Source organism: Homalodisca vitripennis, chromosome 3, assembly GCF_021130785.1.
Source record: "Homalodisca vitripennis isolate AUS2020 chromosome 3, UT_GWSS_2.1, whole genome shotgun sequence".
Taxonomy (NCBI): Eukaryota; Metazoa; Arthropoda; class Insecta; order Hemiptera; family Cicadellidae; genus Homalodisca; species Homalodisca vitripennis.
Genome location: NC_060209.1, coordinates 120,104,000 through 120,129,705, shown reverse-complemented (window position 1 = coordinate 120,129,705; position 25,706 = coordinate 120,104,000). Strand labels below are relative to the sequence as shown.

Genomic DNA, 25,706 nt, shown 5'->3' with positions numbered 1-25,706 from the left:
TATTCTCTCGATCGAGACAACAAAGCAAGCTCAATCGTGGCATCGGAGATATAACTAATTTAATCTAAAATTTATTATAGTAAAAAAAAAATTTACTAAGTAATATAAGGACTTCGGTTCTTAAGATTTGCGTGCGAAGCCGTGGGTAACAGCTAGATAGAGGCAGGAATATGGTACATACCTTCATAATACGCCCAAGAGGCTCACGATGGAACGACTATCAATTATCTCAGCAATGTTTAGAATGTGATAGAAAAAGAATAAGTGAATAAAGTGTACTGTTTTCAACGGGAAATTGCGTGCGAAGCCGCGGGCAACTTTTGCAAAAAATTATTGAAATGCGCAGCAAAGCGCGCCGGGCCCGCTAGTATATATATATATAAATGAATGTTTGTGTGTTTGTCCTTTATGGAATCGTAAATTATATGGACCGATCATTATGAAAATTTGTATGTATATACATTTTTCCACGGAGAAGGTTTATATGATATGCCCATTGAGTAACTCGCAACCGGGCGGCGGCGCTGTAAAAGATAACAATTTTCAAAGCGCCTGCAAACTATAAACTGCAATTACGAGACAGTTACGAATATTATATAGCCAAAAACTAATTGAAGGCGCTAAGTTATGGTGTATATTTGACTTTAAGATAAAATTCTGGTTGAACAAAACTGGAGTGTTAGACCACCTTTTAATAAAGCACATGTAGCCATGCACGTGTACAATGGCTCTAAACATACACAGATTTTCTTGATCGGCGTTGGAAATATAATTCACTTGAACCAGAAGTGCACATACACGGGCAAAGTGTATGATAAGCGTGTGAAGCCGCGGAAAACAGCTAGTTGTTTATAAAGAGTATTATACTGTATTTAACAGGTTTTTTTAAAGGAAAAACTCCAAATTTATAATAACACAAAATAATCAATTTTTCCATAAAACTTCGACATTTCCATAGATATTCAACGATCAACAAGTATCGAATATTCATTGTCAATACACTAGGCACGCCATGGTTTGTCACTTCTGCTGAACACGAATTTCCTTATTTATGGTCGTAGTTTATGAGGTGTCCTACAAAAACATATCTAAATGTGTTTTTGAAATAGTGGAATGAAATGCTCTTTCTCACTCTAACAATCGAACTTGACTGCGAGGTCCAGAGAATTCACAACTACGTATTAGCATATTGCTCCAACATTATCAAACTTGTAATAAAAAAATATTTTTTACATTGTATAAAGTTTCTGTTTTTATCGAAACAAACTAAAAAAAAAATTGTTCGAGTAACTAGACTTCATTTTTATGTACAGGTACAATACATTCACTTAAACGTAGCAAATAATTGTTATCAACGTTTTACACGTAGGCCTATTATAAAGTGTAACTTTAATGTCATATTTGTAAATAAGATTTTTTTGAGAAGTGAGGTTAAATGAGAAGTTCGCATGCAAGCCGCTTCGACGGCCAAACGCTGCTTCATTCTACCCCTTTCCAGAGTCTCTAGAATCTTTGCTCTAGGAAATACAAGAGTTATAAAACTTTCCTGGAATTTTTGTTTATAGATTATTATTGACGGGAGATAATGTGAAAGGATAACAGGATTTCGGACATTGGCACTTTGGAATATTTGCAATCGTTATGATATAAAAAAAATATAACACTATATTTTGAAGATTGGAATCTCTTCAAAAACCTTCAGGCATAATGTCAAGCAAATGCAAAAAGTTAATGACTAATCAATACGTGGCGATGGACTCATCAAATACAAAAGCGGGATCAGTAAAAGGTACTACAAAATGTAATTCCTAGTGAATTTTAAAATACTGTCCTGATCGTATAACTCAATTTTCTTGCTAGCCTAATTTAAATTCCTTAATTTTTTCAACTTCCTTCCCATATATCTGGCAAAAAAGATTTTATTTCCAACCGAGGGGTTCGTTCTCAATGGGGTAGATCAGCTCGTGTCGACCCTTCCGCATATCAGAACGCATAAAGTTGCTGATCGAGCGAGTGGGGTGAGGTCGGGCGCGTGCGGAAACCAACAACAGCTGAGAGCTCACGCCCGCACGCCAGCTGACGGCTGAAAGTGGGTCACAAACACAGCTGACAGGTGGTACGGTTAGGGACGGGGTTGGCCCGGCAATGGCGAATATAGCGGCACCCTCTACGCGTGCGCCGCAGAATGCACTTCCTTGTAACGTCTCCATCACATAGTACACCCGTTATTTGAACAAATACCCCAACAGAAGGGAGAGGTGAAAAGGTCGAAAAAGAGGTCACAGTTGGTTTACTGCTTCCTCTCACTTTACAATCCTTACAATGGTTTCATCTTACTCTTCATAATTTGTCATACACCAACGCCAGTATGGAGACCCCAAAAAATTGCTTAAACCGCGTTACTATTGTTTTTTCCGTTATTACGTCCTAATTTAAACAGATGAGCTAATTGGAACCAATTTACTTTTATTTAGTACAATTTTAACCCACGTGTGCTATAAATTTCAAATTTACTTATATTTATAGTACGGTAAATATAAAACTGGACTACGACGAACATTTCGAGTTGAATTGAATATGCAGTCATTACCTAACATCATGTCTCATCTTCTTGACAGTGATAGTTCCGTACAACCAACACTAGGCTAAACATAAAAATACACTGTTTCCCCTGATGTCATATTCGCTAGTTGCTAAGTATACAAAATACATAAAAGTCATTAATATTTTCAATACCTTTGTGATTTTGCAACTTTCCAAAAATTAAATTAATTAAATTAGGATTATATGACAAATCCTAATTTAATACCAATTAGGCCTAAGATTGACTCACAAAAAGTACTCGCTTCACCAGGACTCGAACCCGAACACTTTTTGTTGCGCGCGCGCACACACACACACACACACACACACACACACACACACACACACACACACACACACACACACCGTTTCTTCATCGTATATAATGTATTTTATGTAGTACACATGGACTAAGGAGCCGGCCTAATAAATACTTCTGCGATGCGGTGCGGTAATAAAAGTGTACAGCAAAGACCAAGGTCTCTGTATAAAGTATATCATTGTTAACTAGAATAAAATGAAAACAAATGTGACTAAGTAATTCATAAACATACAATGGAGATATTCGTTATTGTCGTTAGTTCAATAAGTATAGTTATGGTATTTGATCTGTTTGGTTTACTATACGTTTTATTTATTATATGGTATTGCAGAAAAGGACACTAAAAGTCTATCTTTTACAATTTCCATCTGGAAATGTGTTGTATCAGAATTTTAACAACAGTACTATAGATTAATTACATATCCTATAATTATATCAATTACAAGGATCTAAGATCGAATTTATGAAGAGATCGCCAAACTTTCTATGAATCCACTATACTTCTCTGCATTCATTCATATGACGAAGTCACTAATCAGATGTAAGTTATGTCGGAGGAAAAATAAGAATTTATTTTGCTCACCCCACAGTGATATATTTTCAGACATTATTATACCATTTCTGTCTATCTGTCTACACGATATTCCGTAAACGAACTGATCTATAGACTCCAAAGCTTTGTACGAAGCTTAATCTTTATATGAGCATGTCATGCTTCGAAGATGGTGCACGTCATTCCATGGGAGTTTGCTGTGCATCAGTAAATATTTTTATGCTTATGGTTCTATTTTTATGGTCTTATGGGTAATCATGATGGCAACGATAAAATAGCAGAATAAATACATTTTTAATCTGAGTACAATCATCTGAGGTTTCAACTTGTGACATTTTTATTTACAAATTACAAATCTGTGATATGATTTGATTTCAACCCACTTTCGCGTTGTAATAATCTTCTTAACTCGCCGAAATTTTAATTATTTCGACATTGCTGTAAAAACCTACTGTAATTTTATGAATAAACGTGTGAATATATCGTGTAGAAAGATATCTTGAGTAAGACTCTTAATCTGTACATTTTTAATTTCGCATGATACTTGAGGCAATAATGAGTTTTATGATGCATGTCCAGCCATGGAGTTTGGCTGAGCGTCATTAAATCGTTTCTCTCAGGAAGGCGACACAATTTCTCCTTTGTCTGCTGGAAGGACGTAAACATTTCTTTTCTGTACGATTGTCTGTCTGCCTGTTTGTCCACAGGACATCTCGAGAATGACATGAGATATAGATTTCAAATTTTGCCTGCAACCTTAGCGAAACCTATTATGAGACACGTGATACAACGTATTCCTGCCTTGTGTAAGCATAGTTTGAATAAGTGGGAATGTATTGAGATAATACGAACAAAAGGGATAAGGATTTGATCACGATGGCCAAGCGTGTTTTTGAGTGAATGTGATCAGATAGAGAGGTCTGAGCCTTGTCCAGTGACGTGACAGTGACAGGTCAACCCTTGCACAGCTGCTGCAGCTCTGGCATTGTTGTAGTGTTGGCCACTGGCCACTGGACCCCTGCCTAACCTCTCAGACGATGGAAATATTAATAAAAACCCTCAGCTTGCAAAGTCTCCCAACCCCAAAGCTCGATTTGAGTGAAAGATCGAGCCATTACATTTATCCAATGATTTATTTCCTTTAATCGATTAAACACTCTGCCAGAAATCAATAGTTCAACCAGTTCAACCAGACTGGGTTCTTGACATGACAAATAGAACATTTGTTATCCTGCCTACTTCTTTACTGCCTACTGTTTTAAAACATTCAGTCAACAGAAAATATTCTAGAAACTAACCTCCGTAATCCACAAAATATCTCTGTTTACATTTATTTAAAATTGACTTAAAGAAATATCATATAAATCGTCGTATAAAGATTACGTTTATCTAAGAGTAGTTATATCTGTAAACGATAATTGGAGTTTTCACGCAATTTAAAAGATACATCAAAGATTGATTTTTGTTTAAATAACAAATAAAAATATAAAAAGAACTAAACAACATTTGGATGTGTAATAAATATATTTTTAATAAGCCATCTCCCATAACTCTACGATCACACATGGACGTAAATGTGTTTAGGATGTAACAAAATCTTGTTGCTAGTCTACAATTGACTGACATATGAGATTTTCTTAGACATGGGAAACAATAATGGAACAAAAAAATAGTTAACGTACTATACATTAGACAATTCCAACCATGCCCAATCTCAGGGCAGCCAAATTTTGGTATTTATGTCTGATTAGATGTTTTAAAACAAAATACTGACGCAGTAACAAGTGGACAAATGATTGCCAATCATAATGAGTATGTGGTGTTGGATACTTGTAAAAATAGGCCTTCTGGACTACTCGAAAAAAGGTGGTAGATTGTGAAAACTGGAATATTTTTGTATTCTTGTTTATTTTTTTATACACAAGGCACCAACTCCGTTGGTACAAAAACAATTATTTTCTAGGCCCATAAATAAACAGAATTGTATTGTTTTCAATTTGTATTGTATATATATATGGTTAAGTTCTACCATATTAACTAAATATTTGAATGTTAAAATATTGTATTATTGTGGGTATAAATAAATAAATATATTATAAGATCAAGTTTTGTACTAATTTTGAACTTTTTCAGCACTTTCTATTCTCTACGATTGAAAGTTGTTTAGGATTTGCATATAAAAACAATTAGAGGTGCAAAAAAATTGTAACTGAATTGTAATTGAATTTGTTTGAAGCTTGGAATTGCTCCATAATGGAACGAAATGGCGTACCAAGCTGAAGATATTTATAAGATCAGTTTACGTATTACATTTTTTTAAGTATTACTTTCTTCAGTTCTTGGTGATAGAAACGTTCTTATGGAATTACATTTGTGCTTACATTTAATAGATATTTCAAAACCACTTGAATTAGAAATTGTCCATTACAAAAAGTGTATAGAATGTTATATGCATTCCAAAACACGTTTTACCTTTCCTCTTGGTCCATAAATAACGGAGTTAACTTTTTTAAACTTCAAATATTTCACTACAATATATTTATATAAATTGTAATAAAAACCCCACTAATTAGAAATCTACGTTATCTTTGTCGGTATACCTCTACATACAATTTAGTCTTTACTTGGACGAACCGTCAGCGTCATGGCACTGGATAAAATGTGAAAAACTGTCGTTACAATGGTACCGCTTCACTGGAGTTGTAATAATGTATTTAGATTCTTCTGTGGGTTTTTTAATGTCTCAATTAATTGGCAATATAAACAAATTTGGTGTTTGCTAAAACTCATCCACAAATAAACATTAACATAATAAAATAATTTAGAAAACTACGAAACATTTTCGAAATACAGTATTCTATGCATTAAATCACATCTGGTAACAACGACATCTGAGTGCGTTATGTAGGTCTAGATTGAGCGAAATGGTTTACGAGAATATAGAACTATGCATTTCTGGTGAGTTTAATCTAAAACTGAAAATATTGAAATTTAAATTAAATTTTATAATTACTTTTCCAGAGAACTGCTAAGGTCCGCGTATACGGTTTTCGGTTAGGGAAGTAAAAAAGTGGGCGATTGACATTGTAGCCTGTGAAATTTTTGGAATTAAAATAATTACTAATTTATTTGTTTTGATTTAATTACTATTCTTATAAAAATTAATAACTTATTTATAACAGAAACTGAAGCTATCGTTGTAATTTAACCTCAGATGTTTACAATATTAAAATCTGTAAACTTGTTTAACATAAAAAAGTTAAAAATAAAAATATATAGTGAGTTAGGCAGCAGAAAGTATTACTCTAAAACATGTTAAACATTTCCGAATGAAAATAAATATAACAATTATTTATACTTAGCCTACTTTATTAAATTATTTTACGTTTGGATTGCTAAAGACCCAAATCATTAGTCGAGTCTAAGGAGAGAACAAAATTGAGTTTCGAAATTGGGAAAATGCAAGCTGCTGCCAAAATTAGAATTTATGCACGAAATAGAAGCGCCTGCTAAAATGAATCTACATTTTTCACGACGATATTACAACTATTCTGCGTAACAGTAGATTTTGCAGGAACTTGCCATTTACTATCGATTTTGACCTTGAAAAATATTTTGTATGTGAAATTCATAGCTCTTTAACAGGTGTTTCTTGAATACACAAAAGCAGAAAAAATTTGTATCACTCCTCGTGAAAACTTACAGGCATTTAAAGTGAGCAATTTGGGCCATTTTGTAATTAGATCCAAACCAAAAAGGCTGCAGATATAAATGTGGAATATTTATCTACATGAGATATAGCTTCAGTTATTTAAATGTTGTGAATACATCATGTTTTATTTTTGTAAGATATAGTTAAAAAATTACAAGTTTTTAAAACATATATTTCTTAATGAAATATATTTTATAAATAAGACGTGTCAACCACTCCGTGACGCTATATTCTTACTATATTTCGAGTACATTCGAGAAGAATTACACAATTTTATCTTCAACCGTTGTTATTTGGATTACAAAATGACCTAAATTTCCTACTTCGAATGCCTTTAAATTAACGTACAGTGTAAAAAAATTATTTTACTTCCATAACTAGCATTTTCAATAACTATGATTTTAATTTAAAATAAACAAATATTTTAAAAACCTATAATCGATTGTACCCCCTAAAACAAATATAAATTAAACGAGCTTTCTCAAATGTACCATTTAGAAGTAATAATTTGATAGGAATATTTTTGAGATTATTAACACCTTATGTAATTCTATGTCTGGTGTTTTGTGTCTTGGACAGTTTTTCATTGTACCTATGCTAGTTCTAAGATAGACATCACTAGCTATAACGCAGGTTGCTACCAACCAAATTATTATGGTATTAACAAATATAGGTACTGCTAATATTTTGCTAAATTATTTAGCCCGTATATTACAAAATCTGAAAATATTATAGTAGCCTATTTGTGTAATGTTAGGACGCAGTTTAAGTGTCAATTAAAAACATACCGTATCCCTTTTAATAATTAAAATAAAAAAAATCCCTTAATTTTATATTTTAGGGTAATTGAAGTCACGTTTTATTATTTTTATTCGTACAAATGAATTATATTTTAAAATATTAACCAGTCGGTTTTAGTGTTTACAACATATTACTGCTCAATATAGGCCAATACTGCAATATTGAAATTCGAGTGACATAAATCATTACTAAATATGAAATGTTGAGAAATTAAGATACGATTTTGTACGTTGACTTGACACTTTAACTATACGTACTGTTATGGTTGTTCTCTATTTAATGCAATAATATTCCATATCAGCTAATACATTCTGAGAAATATATTATTTGTTTAACCAGATTTACCCAGCAACCCTTGTTCTTTGTCGGTAATAGGGTTACTATAATTTAAATTTACCTACTTAAGGTAGAATGTTTCGTGTAAAGTTTAAAATAATATGGATGTAACATAACACAAATATGCATGAAAAATATATTAAGAAGGTACTTTATAAAATCAAATTAATTTATAACGAACTTCCTTGAAATTCAGTATAGTTTAAGCAACGTCTAGAATTGTATAGTTTGAACATTTTTAAAACCAATTAATTATATTTAATGCCGCAAAAGCGTTATTTAAAGATCGAAAATTCATGAAAGTAGGTTCATATTATTGAAATAAAATATAACCTACGTAAAATAATCACATTATACAGGTTTAGTACCATTTGCGTCATATACAATAGTACAATAGTAATATCATCCCTGTATCGCATGATATGATACTTTTATTTATATTCGAGTTAAAATACGTAAATTCCCAAATATTTTGTAGATAGATTTATTTTAAAGCGTTATTGTAAAAAGTAACAGATATAAAGGAATAAATGTTACAAATAGTTATTCTATATGTATCTCTGATAATACTAACTTTACATAAACATGAAAGTAACATTTCATCGTTGTAAATTAAAATAGATGCTTAGCCTACGGCTTACAGCCCTTTATTAGTTTGAACTAAAGAGGGCGCAGTACCCTTGACTATCGAGAGTTTAGTCCCATGAATCCGATGTTAATTTCATTCAGTCGTCCTGACCTTATTTTTAATCGGATTCGTACGATTGTTACATCAATTTACTTGTCAAAGCACTCTCCTGTGAACCCAACCATTTCTTAAAAAAAACAACACTGAAAATTTAAAATGCAATTTTGTGATTGTGTATGTAGTTAATTTTATTCACAAGTACATAATTGTAACATCAAAATTTTGATCACTGGCTTCCCCTTTTATGAACTTTAAAATACTTTTTGTTCGTCAAATTATCTTGTTTAGGTACGCCAGGAGGACCGTTTAAAATTAAAACTGAACATATGGGACTAGACTCACGATCTTTGAGGGGGACTGAGCCCTCTTAGAGTTTTATACGCTTGAGAGAGCGCCTGCTGAAAATTCGGCGACATTTTTCTCAACAGTACTGAAAGATTATTGCATTTAATTTTGAAGGGAACTTACCTCTTCGCATAACGTACGTATCACATTGCGTTGAATATTTTAATAACATAAACTATTTAATACGACTGGATACTTATTATGAGATAGTCATCTTTTAAAATTCCATGGAATTAAATGGTATTCTTATGTTTGAATATATTTATCGATGGCGCACATATTTTAGTTGAGTTTAAGTCCATTACATTGAACATAAAAAATTCGCATTAAATTAACCCTTCCCACCATAGCTGCACTATGCGTATTTCAGTTAGTTTTCCTTGTCTTTGAAAAATAATAACTAAGAAAATCGCACCTTATTTAAACGTATGGAAATTATTTAAAAATCGAAACTTCCAGTTCTTATATCAATAACAACGACAATATACACTTTAGGCCTATAGCGCTTTTCAACCAAAGTTTTAACATTCATAACTCGGAAAACTGTACGATGATACTCGTTATTTAATACAAATATTCTGTTTCTAACTTTAATAAAGTATGTTTTTTCTAAAACGCTATTTTGTTTAAATTTTAGTAGTTGGTTTATACAACTTGCTTTTTAAAGTATAATAAACTGCAAAAATGTGTTATAAAATAAATAAAAGTGTGTAGGTTATAAAACTTAATAAAAATATATGTTTTATGTATACAGTAATGGTTTTAAAACAGAAGCACAACATGGAGTTGACAGCGAGTGTCATAACATCCTACGAAACGTTACTTAAATAGAATAATGCAATAAACTGGAAACAGTTTATAATATAATCTACAGATTTAGAACCAGCCCACATCTAACTATTGTGAGACAAGTTGAACTGGATTATAAAGCAGATTTCAACTTCAGATACGGTAGAACAGTCGTACGTAGCTGGTACTACGTAAAATACAAAATACCTTAGTAAACCTAATTCACTCTACTTCATAAACACATTGACATTACATCAGGTTGCACGTGTTATTGTAATATCATGTAACAAATCAATAGACCGGATGTTAGTAAAGATTCAACTCTTAGGATAAGTACTGTAATGGCGCTAACTGTTTACATCCTAGCTACTAGTACGACAGCAAACCTTTTATTCTCGCACAACAGTAAGTACAACAACGACCGTAAATATAACTCATTCTTTTAGTGTTTGAAGATTTAAAAGAAACACACATTCAATTAGCAACCATATGGGGCAACCTCCACTATAAACACTCCATTAGTGGTGTTATTTTATAATGACATAAATTGTACAATTTGGAGCGTGCTTATAATTTTATTCTTTCAAGTGGCAAATTTATTTTGTACACTGACAACCTCCCTGTTAACATTTTCAACACAGTAACCTACATAGTTAGTTAATTTTATTTTTTTATCTTAGCTTTGGTTAATAAAGTACACGGTTAAAAGGTATACAAAACATCTATGTATAATATGTTTTTCAATTTTATTATAGTAGCCCTACGTAGGGTAGTAGGCTAGAACTACTGATAGGTTCTCTTATTTATTAAAAATTGCGTGTAAACAGACACTTAAAATATGTTATCTATAATTTAATCCCAATTATATTATATCCTTATACAGTTATATAAATTGGACCAACATATAGTTTGTGTATATAGTTTACACGCAATTTTTAATAAATAAGAAACTCTAACAGTAGTTCTACCCAAATTTAAATATCTATAACGTTCAGTATGACAAGTACACTTTACCAATAAGATTTCTTAGGCCATACTATTAGACTCGTTACACCAATTAGACGACCAATTGGCATTCAGGTTGCGAGAAATGTGAGTAAAAAAGGCAACGGTGCAGTTTCTGCAAGATCGACAAGATCGAGGAGGTCGTGGCCCCGAGGTCAGCTGGTCACGTCTTGTGTAGCAGGTGTCAGTCCGTCTTGTGGTGTGCTACATACGCGACATGTTGACAATAACGATCCTGATACTATATATCGCGTCATCGTATTGCTCTGCTTCACAGCCATTCTGTACTCTCGACGTGAGTGTTAACAACTCCAGTGATGACAGAAGTTTCTACGGCAGACACGGCCATCATTCGAACTGTCACAGACTCTCGAATACTTTTTGGACTACGCCGAAAAGTGACTTTAGACACGGAAAAGATGTTTGGAAGGCAATTTCTGATGCGCTTTGGGCGTTTTCCCCTGAACCTGCGAATAACACAGAATGCACGCGACACAGCAAACTTTATAGAGAACACATCACCCGGCACACGCTGTGGGCTGTTCAAAGTGAGTACATTTATTATTTTGCATGACACATTTAAACATGAGAAACATATCTAGCAGTTGGTTGTGGTAGATTATCCGAAATTCTGTTTATTATCTAACTACTTCAGACTATGTTCAGACTATCATTTGTGTTTGACCCAACACTGTGATCACTACGGGTACAGTGGCGCACCCAGAAATCTTCTCTGGGGGGTGTCCGAAAATCGGTATGGAACCCCCTCCAAATCCGTAGGGGAATCTAGGGCCCTCCCTCTTAAATAAAAAAAAATATTAGGTCTTAAATCGTTAAAATAAAGTAATTCTGAACTAATAAAAGGGGGGTCAAAGATCAGGTCAGAATGTATAAAGTTTACAGTAAAACCATTCTATTAACAAATACCAGGAAGCTTATACAGAAATAACTAAAAATCTCCTACTACAAATACAGTTTTTATTTTAGGTGAAATTAACTAAAAAAAAATTGAATCATAACATTAACAAAATATTGAAAGAAATAGTTAAGTTTGAGTCACAAACAAGACCAAAACTAAATCCTAATGTACGAGTACAAGTGGATAGATATCCGGGTTTGAAAGTCAACCTCAAAATAACTAATAGAGCTACAATTACGAGAGTTGTATTAATATTTAACTTCGATATTATATTATTTAGAACTGTTTATTAACAATAACTTCCAGTTCTTATATCAATAACAACAAAAATTTACAACAAAGTTTTAAAATTCATAACTCAGAAAACTTGTGATCCGATTAACACCACATGCTTATTATACAATATTTCAAGTGCACTGTAATTGAGTATGTAATTATAGAACAGTATATAAACAAATTTGATACTAAATTACCATCGTAATTTATTCTTGATGGGTGGTCCACAAATTTCGTCATTGGTCACGTTATGGAGCTCCTAGTCATTATCTTAAGCGTGTAATTTTATAAACCACTATACAAAATTAACTGTTACATATTAAATTGAGCAGTTTTTGTTAATTTACCGAAACCGGCAACTTCTCGTTCCAGACTAACCAGGGTGGTATTGCCTCGTAGTGACAACAAGTGACACAACAAACTAACAGTACAGAACTACTCATAGCTCGGCAACTCACTCATTACTTTGACAATTTACTGTTCACGTATGTATCTTTACCATTTTAGGAGTATTCTGTAACGTAAGATTTAAAATCAGTAAGAGTACATTTAGTACTTGGTTACTGAAAGTACCAGGTAGAGGTAGAAGCCACAAGAAATAGTAAGAACTAACCTCACTTTCATAGTTGTGTGCCGATGAAAATAAAACATTTCAGGTTTAAAAATAAAATGAATTATTATATGTGCAGTGTAGTGTATTTCTGTGTGCCGATGAAAATAAAACATTTCAGGTTTAAAAATAAAATGAATTATTATATGTGCAGTGTAGTGTATTTCTTGAATTATAAAGTTTAAATTTATTCATATTTGGTAAAAACTTAAATAAGATGTACTGAGAGAAGTTCAAGCAGAAAACTTAAAAAATAATTACTTCAAATAAAATTATAAAGAAAATAAATGATTTAAAATCTATATTTTGAACCCTCAGAGATCTCTCGCTTCTATTAAATTTACAAACCACTAAACGGATTCAGTAATTACCTGGTTTCACCTTTATATCAATAAAAAACGTGTTAATAAAAAAAATTAATTCACCCTGAATTTTCAAAAACTTTTGCTGGGTTTTCCAAAATTCCTTTTAAAGTATAGACAATTCCACCTGTTGGATGTTGTATGATAGTTTCGTCTCCTCTGCCATGGTATTTCAGACTACTTTCTAAAAATCTACATAGGTACTGTATAGATAGCCATAAAAACAAAATTAATTTTTGCTAGACTCAAGGAAATCCTCATTCATTCAGTAATCTCGCTCATAATCCACTGAAGTTTTGTATGACTGCAGTATGTTAGTATACTCTATTGTTGTATTGGTATATTTATAGGTCTAATGAGCCATACCAAATTTCGTGTTAGAAACAAAAAATGAACAAATTCTTCATTTAGAGCAAACTAAATTATTGCACACGATCAGTATAAGAACTAGCCACTTACAAGTATGTTTTCAAAATATGACTGTGATTTTTTAATTTCAATCACAATGAATTTTATTTGCAGTGCTGGAATCATCAACCCTGTCACCTAGTGGAATCCTCTCGGGAAATTCTGATCAGCTGGGCCACTTTGATTCCTGTCTTGGGGTGCAGCTGAAAAGTGAAGGTTTAGTAGGACAATATTGTCTAGCCACTCTGCACCTCTCACCCACCCCGAGAGCGTATCCCACATATTTCCTCGAAGGCCACAGAAGCGATCCCCTGAGTCTCCATTATCCTCCCAACCTTTCTTTCTGGGACAAACTAAAGGTGAGAAACATTTGTAACACTGATACTTTACATATTACAAATTAATTCTCTTCCCATTAACTTATTCTATGATAAGCATATGAGGACTTGGAATAAATAATTTTATCCATTGTTCAAAAATATTCAAGTCATATATAAAAAGGCGATCCAATACTGATTTTTGAGGGAGGAGGAGCCAACTTGGCTTTAGTTTGCCATTATCACAGGTGATTTTGAAATAGCCCTCATGGCCCCTTTCTTGGATCTGCCACTGTCACATATTGTATTTCTATTGAATCTTTATATTTCATTCATGCTATAAATGATTGAGAGAGACTTAATAGTCTCTTAGTATCCTGAGCATAATCGTTAGGGTTTTGTTGATTTTATTGCTTACAGGTGACCAAGGATCCATCCAAGAAGGTGCGTGGAGTAGTGCGGTGGGCACTATGCTTGCCAGCCTCATGCCGAGTGGAGGATATTCATTCTACCCTACAGAGAACGCTACAGACTCTACGACCTGCAGGGCTTGAAATCAGGGCAGACCTAACCAGCAGAGCCTGTACCTCCACAGTTGACTCTGAAAGCCAGAGCCCTTCTGCTGCCTATTACTTCATCAAGTAATATATTAGTCAAGAGAAAGTATTGTTGCATGTTGTAATTTGCCTTACTGACATTAGTTTCATTTTTTCTATTGATTTGGCTCGATGCTTAGTTAACAGATGTAATTGATAATCAAGGTTTCATGGTTTGGTTTTCTCAGATACATTTTCTCTTCTAATACACGTCCCAACACTTTTAGGGCAGATGAAGAAAATGCAAAATAATTAAGCTTATAAAATATATAGGAATGAAATGTTAAATGCAAATAAGCCTATTATAAAAATGTATTGACTTAAGTACCTATTTAAGATGGATACAGCGCAGAGATTTGGATTTCTTCCAATAAATATCACTTACCTCTGGAAAGGCTAGGAACATCTTTACAATTGAAAAGGTTGCTGATGACACACTTTTGTAAACACCAAACCTGACTCAGTTGAAATGGAATAGTATGAGTCACATACGCAAGGACTCCTTTAATTGATATCAGTGCGTCTGGAGATATTTTACCGTCCATTTGATATTGTCAAATGATACTCCTGTTGGAGTTTAATAGCTTTCAGAGTTAGTACATTGAGATAGTTTTGTGTGTGAAGATGGCAATATCTCTCAATGACTAACACTTATCTCAGAAATGCCTAGAGGACCTTACGAGATGGGATGTTTTGTGGAGGAACAGCATCTGTAAAGTATTTTGGATCACCTTGTTGCCCGTAAAAAGGTGCCCAATCATAATTTCTTCAGTGATTACAAAATGTTGGACCAAGTATAGTGATACAGGATTGGGTGCAGAGATTGAATTATCTCAAAATGAAATTATCAATGCTAGGAAATTTCTTCAAGATATAAATAAAAGCGTGACATCATTTTTAAAGTTTTTGTATAAAAAAGAAGAGTGGGCTGTTTTCATAATTAAAGATCATTGTTCTATTATGAAACAAATACAGTAATATTCAACAATTATTCATTGAGAATAAAACAATTATTTGTAATGTATGTATTGAGAAATTTGTTTTATTTATCTATAACTTTCCTTTTTTCAGGTGGCTCTTAATAATGAGCTCGGTTTGTATGGTTTTAGCCTCTGCCTATGACATGTTGGTGTACAGGAAACACATTCAGAAAAATAAACCTCCAGGTTGGTCTTATGGCAAGTAGTATATTCATGTAATATCTGCCTTATTACTGCAAAATCATACTTTACAACACACCTTTTGTGGCAATTTGTAATTAAATGTTTACTATAAACTTGTGTGATATAAATTTGTGACTAAGGATCTCTGCAATATAAATGTTTTTAACATTCTAGTTTCAAGTTGAAGTATGTATGTAAAACTAACTTGCTTCACTTACCTGTATATCAACACATAATTATCAGTATAGATAGGAAGGTAAAGAAGTGACATTGACTGTAAAGATTTTGTTTACACAAGTTCTAACTTTGAGCTAGGTACAAGTCTAGTTATAACTAATATATCTCATGTTATGTTAAGGAGTTGGAACTCAACTGATGCTTTGCTACTCAATATATGAGAATCTGAGTGCCCTCAACAGACCGGACCCGTCAACTGATCTGGCTGTAATCCATGGTATGAGGACATACTCTATGTTCCTTATTATTTTGGGACATCGCTGCCTTTTCTCCTATGGTGGTCCTTTTCATAACCCTGAGTTTCTAGAATATGTAAGTATATTTAATCATATTTTCACTGCAATTTTTGCTAACCATAATCCAACATAAAGTAAAGTTTTATGATGTAACATTCATTGAACTAATAATACAATGTGATATTTTTCCATAGAGATACCGTCGCTTTGAAGATATCCTGTTGTTGAATGGCACTCTAATTGTAGACACATTCTTTGTACTCAGTGGATTTCTCACTTGCCGAATGTTATTCCTAGAACTGAAGAGAAAAGGGAATTTCAGACTCATCGCTATATATTTATACCGATGGCTTAGGTATGTAGAGCATATACTTAACAAAGTTGTCTCTCATAAGTGCTAACCTTGAAACATCCATTAAAATCAATGAATTTTGGGAATATTATTCAAAACGTTTTAAGTAAAATATGGATGCAATTCCAGGATAACACCCATATACATGCTGATGGTGGTATGTTACGCTGCAGTGCTACCACATCTCGGAAGTGGCCCAGTGTGGAAGTTGAAGGCAGGTTTGGAGGCAGAGCGCTGCAGCAACAACTGGTGGACCAACCTTCTGTATATAAACAATTATATCAATGCGGATCAGATGGTGAGTGGCAGTGGATTTATTTACCATAGTAGTGTAATTCATCCTTGTTTTTACCTTTGGATTTACTGTAAGTATTGAACTACTTATTGCTATGATTTATCTCGTATTCCATGTTTATAATAATCTCTATGTGGGAAACAGTGCATGTTTCAGTCATGGTATATATCATGTGACATGCACTACTCTCTGGTTGCCCCTCTGGTGGTTTACTGTCTGTGGCAGAGTCCACTTGCAGGGATGTTTCTTCTTGGACTTATCCTCACACTGGCAGCCCTTGTGCCCTTTCTGATCACCTATATAGGCAGATACGATGGAGTGCTCCGTGTTTACATGAGGTACTACTCCGTACTATAGACCAAACCTTAATTTTACAATATCTTTTAGAATATTAGTCCAGAATGTGAACATTTCTCACTGATTTCTTATTCTATTCAGAAGAAAGCACAGTTATATTGGTATGATTCAATTTTGTACCTTGTGTTTTCAACTGTCAGTGTTTCATAGGACCACTGTACAAATCTTTATTGTTTTTCAGCCTGCTAGTTGACCCAGGGCAAGTGGACTATTACCGAAATGTGTATATAAAGAGCCACAACAGAGCAGTGCCATATGTAGTGGGAATGTCAGCAGCTTACATCTACACACATTTAAAGGGCACTGGATATAAACTAACTGTGGTGAGAGAATAAACTAATATTCTTATTTAAATGGATTTAAAAAATTCTCTTAGTTCTATTTTATTTATCTTTATTTGAAATGGCCTAAAACCTGTAATTCTTCTATGATGTATGTTTGAATCATCTGAACTTGTTATCAACTTAAGTTCTAGCATATTGCTTTATTGTCATTACATCTGATAACCAAATATAAAATTACATTAGTACCATTTGTTACATCAAATTAATTAAAATAGAAAGTTAAAATGATTTCTCATTTGCAATTGCAGAACCAAGTAGGAGTTGGTAGTATTGTGGCAGCAATTGTTGCTCTGACGTCGATGATGGCAGCCTGGATATTCTACATCCCCGGCCGACCTTACCATCCTCTGGAGAATGCTCTCTACAGCCCCCTGCACCGGCTTGGCTGGGCCTCTGCCATGTCCTGGATTATTGTTGCTGCTGGTCTCACGGGGTTTGGTAAGATCTGCTGTTGTTTTTGGTTTCTATTATGGTAATAAGTAGCAAATATATAGTCAGGTACTAGAGAGTATGACTAAATGGCAAAAGAAATACTCATTCATCTCTTTTCTATTAGTGACATGTTTATTTTTCTATGTCTCTGCTGCTTAATATTAGATATGGAGTTTGGAAATTAGATTTTTAATTTAAGACCGCAAAGTGAAACATTATATTGTCAAATCAGACATGCAAATGAGTTAATTCAAAGAAACAGGTTTTGTTATTTCAGAAACTCTTCCTGTATTAAAGCAGTGTTAACTTATTGCTCATTGTATTCATCAAGGTATTTTAGAGCCCATCTTGAGTATGAAGTCCTTGGTGCCTCTCAGTCGACTGACATACAGCGCCTTCCTTGTCCACGGATTGGTACAACTTTACTCCGTAGCTACTCTCAGGGTTCCTGAGTACATGTCTTTTCCTAAGCTTGTGAGTTAATTTTAAATCATTAAATAGATCATTTATTATTGAAATATTTAATTTTTTAAGTTTAGCTAATTAACTCATTGAATCATGCATCTTACTAATATGTTTTCTGGCCTAAAATTTATGTATGTCTCATGTTACAGTAAAGGTGTTAAAAATTAAAAATCTGACATCTGACACTCACTTTGAGAGATAGGCATACATTTTAACACTAATGTACTGTAATTTAAGTTTCAATATATGTGGTTTTAATCATTGATTTGTGTGGTATTTTGTGTATTTGAAATGTACCTATATATTATATATATGATTTTAATAATTTTTTTGTATAGTTCTGGATGTGGTTGGGGGATGTGACAGCATCATTCATTCTTGCTCTTGTTCTACATCTTTTGGTAGAGGCTCCAGTGACTAGTCTGTTCAAATTGATACAGCCTAAACGAAAAGGTAAATGTTTAGTTTACTAGTCAGGAAAAACCAAGTCCTTTTTGCACATTTTTCCAGCTTCTAAATATTTAGATGTCGGACTTCTCGGAGCTTCTGCTATCTGGAAGCTCGAGGCCAATAAAAGCCTGCGGTCTATAGAAGCTACGAGTATCAATCTATATAATTTCTGAAAATAATGTGCCTAAGATCCTATTGACTTCTATGACCTTGATATTTCATGAAACTTCTGGTCTCTGAAACCTTAAGCCTTAATTATTGGACTCTATGAATGAGCTCCATGATTCTTTGGAGCTTCCTGCCTCTAGCCTTTGCCCACTGAGACTGACCAACCTCTGGAAGCCCTTAACATCTAGATGCTCTTGCCTTCTCTAGCTTCCAGCAGCTACATCTTGGCTATAACATTTGTTTAATCTTCTGTGAATCCCGACCTATGGCAACTTCCTATACGTGCAAGCTCCAGGCCTTTAGAAACTGCCTGCTTCTATAAGCTTTTGGCTTATAAAAGCTTCCAGACTAAGACATTTCCTGCCTCTTGAAACATTTGGTTCTGTGAGCTTCTAACCTCTGAAAGCTCTTGAACTCTGGAAGATACCCCATTGGCTCTAGAAGTTTCCTGCCTTTATAATTATTTAGACGGAGCTCTCAACCTATATCAGCTTCCGTTCTCTTTTGAACTATAGTATTTTCCTACCTCATGATTATTCTTAGTCTGTATGATCTCATGACCTCTGGAAGTCTCCTGCCTACAAGCTCCCAGCTTCCAGAAAATTTTGGCTATAAATTACTTTTATGGAATTTTCTGGTATTTGAGAATGTTTCTCTTAGGAACAATCAGGTTTAAAAGCTTCATCTCTTCAGTAAATTTTGCTGTATATGATCTTCTGGTCTTTGGATGTTTCTAGCTTCTAGTAAATCCTGGTCTCAGTATTAGTGTTTGGGAGTTCCTGCCCTCCGAAAGCTTTTGACGTAAGTCCAGTATCCAACTTCCAGCGTCTGGGAGTGTCCTACCACTGGGATTTCCATACCTTTGACCACTGAAGAAGAGATCAGATTACAGATCTCGAAACGTAGTGATACTGATTTTTTGTTTCACTAAACAATGGGAAATGTCCCGAAAAATCCTGTTTCCTTCACAATCCTTCCATTGTCAAAAATAAATTTCAAACAAAGGACCTTTGACCTATTTGATAACTTGGCTGTTGGAAACCACGTATCCATGAAACATTCATATCAACCTCAATAAAAATTTGTGTATGCATATAGCTTTCCACTTTCATCATAAGGTGCACATTAACTTTCCCTGATTTTATACCACTCAGAATGTTCATGTAAATTACAATGAAAACTCACGTATCTATAAGATGTATAAAAATGGTTTTGATGATTTTTAGACCAAAGGCCAAGGTAAAACACAAATTCGTAATCACCAGTACATTCATATGTTCCTATTCTATGAAAAATATTAATTTAATCAGATTTTTTATTGGGATCACAAAAAAAAGAGATTTATTTTCTAAATTCCGAAGTACTTTTTTTAAAAAACTTCCCCTCCTCTTTCTAGCATTCCCTGGCTTCAAAATTGAAAACAGACTATTTCACTAGAAAAATAAAACTCTATTTATAGCTAGCAAGTGAAGTAACTGACAACATCTCTGAGGCAAAAAGGTTGAGAAAATATAAATTTAATAGCCTGTGGTTTGTCCGCTTATGAACAGGTATGCTTCTTAGTTATTTACTTTACAATATCCACTATTGTGTTACCAAAATATATAATTATAATTAAAATTTTAATATGTTCATTGTTTACAGTAATCAAAGAGGGCTGAACGGATACTGGACTGATGGACCAAATCTTCAGCCGTGGACTCCATCCTTAAAGTGTTACCATTGAAGGAACCAAACAATATAGCAATAAAGAGAAAAATGAAACTGATTTAATAATTTAAATTAAAGAACTGTTTTATATTTGTTATGAGTAAATATTTCCTTTATAACTAAATACATAAAAATGTTCTATATTATTAACAATCTATTGTTTGGAAATTTCAGGGTGTATTTTAACAGTATCTAATATAATCCATATGAAAAAAGGAGAACTCACAATTCTACCAATTTTATTTATTGTTACAATTGACCATAACATATACACAAACATCAGTTTTTTCCACATTTTAGAAATTACAAATTCCAAATGTTCAACAAGACTTCATTGTCATTGTAAACTGATGATCCCGGTACTTTCATTTACTCATCGAATGAAAAAGGTGTACAAAAATAGTTTACATATTCAATATTTGTTTTATAGCAAAGTTATCTTTATCGAAATGTGTTTTGCACAAAACTAATCAGAAAATATTCTTTAAGTGTGATATAACAAGGTATGGAAGTAACAAACTTTAGTAGTTAGTTAACAAGTGATCAAAGTACTGTTACTTGTTACTCTAATTTATTCTTCACTGTCTTGTTTAGTGCTTATAATCTGACACTGTAAGACAAATTCACCCTTACCTAAATATTTTAATATCTCTGAGTGTATAAACTGAAGGTATTGAAAACAATTCAAGGCAGCCAGTTGGCAAACCATTCATTCAGGAACTATACAATTTGTAATACAATGAGCACCCTTCAGCAACCGCCTTGAACAGGGCATACGGATTGTGTACGTAATACATGTGACCTAATACATTGCCAGAACGATTATAGTTTGTGGATTTTTCTTCAAATTCTGTTCATTATTTGTTCAATTTTCCTGATTAACAAGTACTCAAAATTTGCTTGTTCCTCATCTATATTACAGTTTTACGAATATGGTTTTCAGAAAAAAAGAAATACTTTAAAGATAAACTATTTGCAAATAAAACCACTATATTTTTCAACTGGTTGGTAAAATGTACTATTAGAATCACATTAAAATTAAATTTTAACCAAATCAAACACAGTAAGTTTTACTGATTTATTTTTTAAAAGTTATGCATACAATTTTAAACTTTTAAAAAAAATTTTCAAACTTATCACCCACGGGCAAAAATGATTGGAAACACTTCTTTTAGCCCTGACCCACTTTAAATACAAGAGCCATCAGTCATTTTTCTCATCTTTTGAGGATCCGTGGGATTTTACGGGATATCGTAAGAGGTCTCTGTCTAGAAGTACCACACCCACTCCTGAGCCCGCTCGGCGAACATTGGCCAACATCTCACCCAACTGCTGCAGCCCATCATATTGTTCAGGAATCATGTGAGCCTCCAGAAAGTCTTGTAGGAACATGTCATTATGGATCACTGACTTCTTGTGAAGCTCTTCAATATTCTGTTATATCAGAACAAATATAGTTATATATAACAACAAGTTACTTACATGTCACCTATACTATAATTTTACAGATAACAATCTTAAACCATTAAACAGAGGTTGTCTGTTAACATAAAACATTGGGAAATATATCACAAAGTTTATTTTATATACTAGGAACTAACCAGATTCCTCTGTATTTAACAAACTGTAGTAAATTATTTTTAGTTAAAATTTGAATTGTTAAATTAATTCTATCTGGTGGACATGTAATAGGTTTGTTGAAAGTGGACAATGTACAATACCTTGAGCACGTGTTTCTCCAGCAAGATACTCTCCTCTAAAGCAACCTCCGGGTTGTGGTACTCTCCAGGCTCTGGTTTGAGCACGTCACACAACTGAACCGTGCCACCTCTCTTGTTTACAAAGTCCACCAGCATTTGTGCATGTTTCTGTTCCTCTCGTGACGCATTCAAGAAGAAATTGGCAAACCCAAACAATGCCACATCTGGTCGACTCATACAGTTTGACTGTAAATAAAAATACTCAATACAAATAAACAGACGAACAAACTGAACATGTAAAGAAACATCTTTTATTATCATTGTCGTTGTTATTTTTTCCTTGAATGTCAATATGGTTTACACTGGAAAAATTACTGAGCAATCTATACTGGTATACCAACAGAAGACTACATAAAAAATAGTTCTTCTAGACCAAACTAAACCATATGCAATATACATGGTCTATGACATCCATTATGCTAAAACTGTTCCATTAATAGCAAAACAACCATCACTAATAAGTAAATTAGTGGAAACTAGTATAAAATAAACATTGAATATTGGTCTAACTACAAGTATTTTCAGTAGCACAACTTACAACAAATTTTAGTTTAATTACGTATTAACATTTATTCAAATTCCCTATCTTGTACAAAGTCTTCTGGGCTTATGTAGATTATTATTTTTATTCCTTACTTATAATTCAATCCTTTGAGTCCCAACGTCCGACTAAGAGCTCGGGAGAAATACATTCGAGAAAAGGATATTTACCAGATAAATTTTTGGATCAAAGTGAAAAATCTACAAAAAATGTTTTGGTAAGCGCATAATTTTTTAAAATGTAAAATATTTCCTAGCTCTGTATTTACAACTAAAATTGTTTCCTGTAAATTATTAAAAACAAAAGTTTTCCTTATTCAGAAAAAACAAAAAAATTGCATTTTTGTTGATATATAATTAAATATGAGTTTTTCTAAAGTTATGAAAATGACAAAATTTGGTGTGACTCTTCTCACACTACCATATGATCTAAACCCTTGCTCTTCTTGCACATGTCTGGGATTTAATAATTTAACATGTTCTCTGTTGCTTATTACCTAATTTAATTTACTTAAATATATTATATATTATCTGCACTACAAAATTACCATGCAGAAGTAAGCATAGCTGGCATACAGTTCACAGTTGATTTGCTCGTTGAGCCCTTCTTCGCACTCTGAATGGAAATTGTGCCTAATTAGATCTGTAATGCTGTTTCCATTACAGCTTTCTGACCGGCTATCTTCTTTTTTACAATAATTTACCTTGAAGATTTGAACAATACATTTATCATTAACTAGAATATTAGAGTTTTTTATATTTCTGAATAAATTGTATAACATCATAATAAAAACAACAAATCCATTAATTACAGATAACCTCTTGCTGAAAGTTGATAAAAATCATATGAAATTAAAAAATAATGAACTAAATCATATTTATCAACTGTGGCAATGTCGTAAGTATATTTCTTAATACAACTATTGTTTGCTATTACTTGTATATCATTTTAAATATATATTTTCTTAATAACATCTTCTTTACATACACTGAAAATTTTTATGTTCTATTGTGTAAATAAATCACTTACTTATTTATTAATAATGTTCTATGAATTAACATTTAGATAGTACAAACATTAAGTAATACAGTAATAACTTATGAAATATTTCCATACATCGTTATTTTTTTATTCAGATAGATATTATTAAATGATTTAAAAATACTAAAAGTTTTAAATGTGCCCTATTATCTGAGTTTCTTCAGCAACAGGATGCAACAGTTGATATATATATATATATATATATATATATATATATATATATATATATATATATATATATATACAGGTGAGGCAGAAAGCAATGAACGGTTTTTCAAAAAAGCAATATGTCGTTACCTGTGCATAAAAAAACATTTATTTACAGAATAATATTCACATGATCTTACCATTTTAGAAAATGAATGTTTGAAAACAACATCTAACAGGTGACAGCCGTTTTCAGCGATGCACTTTACAAGCCGCTCTCGGAAGTTGGCTACTACTCTTTCTAACATTGCCCTGCCAATTTGTTCGACTTCCACACGAATTGCTTCCTTTAATTCTTGAAGTGTACGTGGTTTTTGCTGGTAAACACGTGACTTGAGGAAACCCCACAAGAAGTAGTCGCACATGGACAGTTCTGGAGAACGAGGAGGCCAATCAATGTCACCAAACCGAGAAATGATGCGACCACGAAAAACAGCCCGAATTGCTTCCATTGAATTTCTTGCTGTGTGAGATGTCGCCCCATCCTGCTGAAACCATACTTGCCGGATAAGAATATGTTTTCTTCTTAGTTCAAGTAGGAAGAATTCAGTGAACATCTGTCTATAACGTTCCGAGGTTACAGTTACAGTGGTCCCGTTGTCGTCTTCAAAAAAGATGGACCAATAACAACTGTACTGCTCACAGCACACCAAACTGTCACCTTGGGACTGTGTAATGGTCTCTCATGCATTAATTTTGGATTTTCATCTGACCAATAACGACAGTTGTGCTGATTAACGGTACCATTCAAATGAACATGTGCTTCATCTGTCGTAAACAAAATGATGTTTTCATTTTGGTCAAGTATGGCCTTCATTTCTCGAGCAAAATTTAGCCGCTTTACATAATCGCCAGGATTCAATTGTTGAACCATGGCAATTTTGTAGGGATGAAATCCTAGATTGTTATGTAAAATACGCCTTACTGACCGATTACTGATGTTCAGTTCAGAAGAATGTCTCCTAGCAGATCGACCAGGACTACGGAGTATGGCTTGCCGAACTCTTTCCACATTTTCTGGAGTGCGTACAGTGCGATGAGCCCCTGGCGGTCGTTTATTCATCACTGTTCCTACTGAACGAAATGATTGAACCCAACGTAAAATGGTGTTACGAGTGGGTACACTGTTATTTCTCGCAAGATTGAAATGACGACGAAACTCGCGCTGAACTGCAACAATACTTTCATTATTATGAACAAAAACTGTCGTAAGTAAACACACGGTGTTGCACACTCCACGACTCCATGATGACGACTAAACAATGACTAGACAAAATGGTATGTTCTACCAAACACATGGCCACTTCAGTCGCCCCACTCCCACTA

General features: G+C 33.4%; 2 protein-coding genes across 2 annotated transcripts; one reads left to right on the top strand and one right to left on the bottom strand.

Moving 5' to 3' along the window:
* The first annotated feature begins 11,298 nt into the window (after positions 1-11,298).
* Positions 11,299-20,926, top strand: LOC124357432 (nose resistant to fluoxetine protein 6-like). The gene is made up of 13 exons (XM_046809238.1): positions 11,299-11,682; positions 13,824-14,068; positions 14,447-14,667; positions 15,694-15,788; positions 16,144-16,334; positions 16,453-16,613; positions 16,740-16,908; positions 17,050-17,243; positions 17,444-17,585; positions 17,855-18,044; positions 18,370-18,512; positions 18,842-18,956; positions 20,766-20,926. Exons 1-13 carry the CDS (start codon positions 11,352-11,354, stop codon positions 20,780-20,782), a joined length of 2,214 nt encoding a protein of 737 aa, XP_046665194.1. The 5' UTR covers positions 11,299-11,351; the 3' UTR covers positions 20,783-20,926.
* A 969-nt stretch (positions 20,927-21,895) lies between these two features.
* On the bottom strand, positions 21,896-23,968 carry LOC124357433 (ferritin heavy chain, oocyte isoform-like). Its single transcript, XM_046809239.1, has 3 exons — positions 23,680-23,968; positions 22,553-22,777; positions 21,896-22,265 (listed from the first exon to the last, which is right to left on the bottom strand). The coding sequence occupies exons 1-3, from the start codon at positions 23,914-23,916 to the stop codon at positions 22,035-22,037; spliced, it is 693 nt and encodes a 230-aa protein (XP_046665195.1). The 5' UTR covers positions 23,917-23,968; the 3' UTR covers positions 21,896-22,034.
* Positions 23,969-25,706: the final 1,738 nt, after the last annotated feature.

Coding starts and splice junctions, on each gene's coding strand:
- LOC124357432 (XM_046809238.1), top strand. CDS start 11,352: ATGTTGACAATAACGATCCTGATACTATATATCGCGTCATCGTATTGC. Junction 18,045..18,369: donor TGCTGGTCTCACGGGGTTTG/GTAAGATCTGCT, acceptor GTATTCATCAAG/GTATTTTAGAGCCCATCTTG. Junction 18,513..18,841: donor ACATGTCTTTTCCTAAGCTT/GTGAGTTAATTT, acceptor TTTTTTGTATAG/TTCTGGATGTGGTTGGGGGA.
- LOC124357433 (XM_046809239.1), bottom strand. CDS start 23,916: ATGATGTTATACAATTTATTCAGAAATATAAAAAACTCTAATATTCTA. Junction 22,778..23,679: donor GCTATGCTTACTTCTGCATG/GTAATTTTGTAG, acceptor TTTTATTTACAG/TCAAACTGTATGAGTCGACC. Junction 22,266..22,552: donor TGGAGAAACACGTGCTCAAG/GTATTGTACATT, acceptor CTGATATAACAG/AATATTGAAGAGCTTCACAA.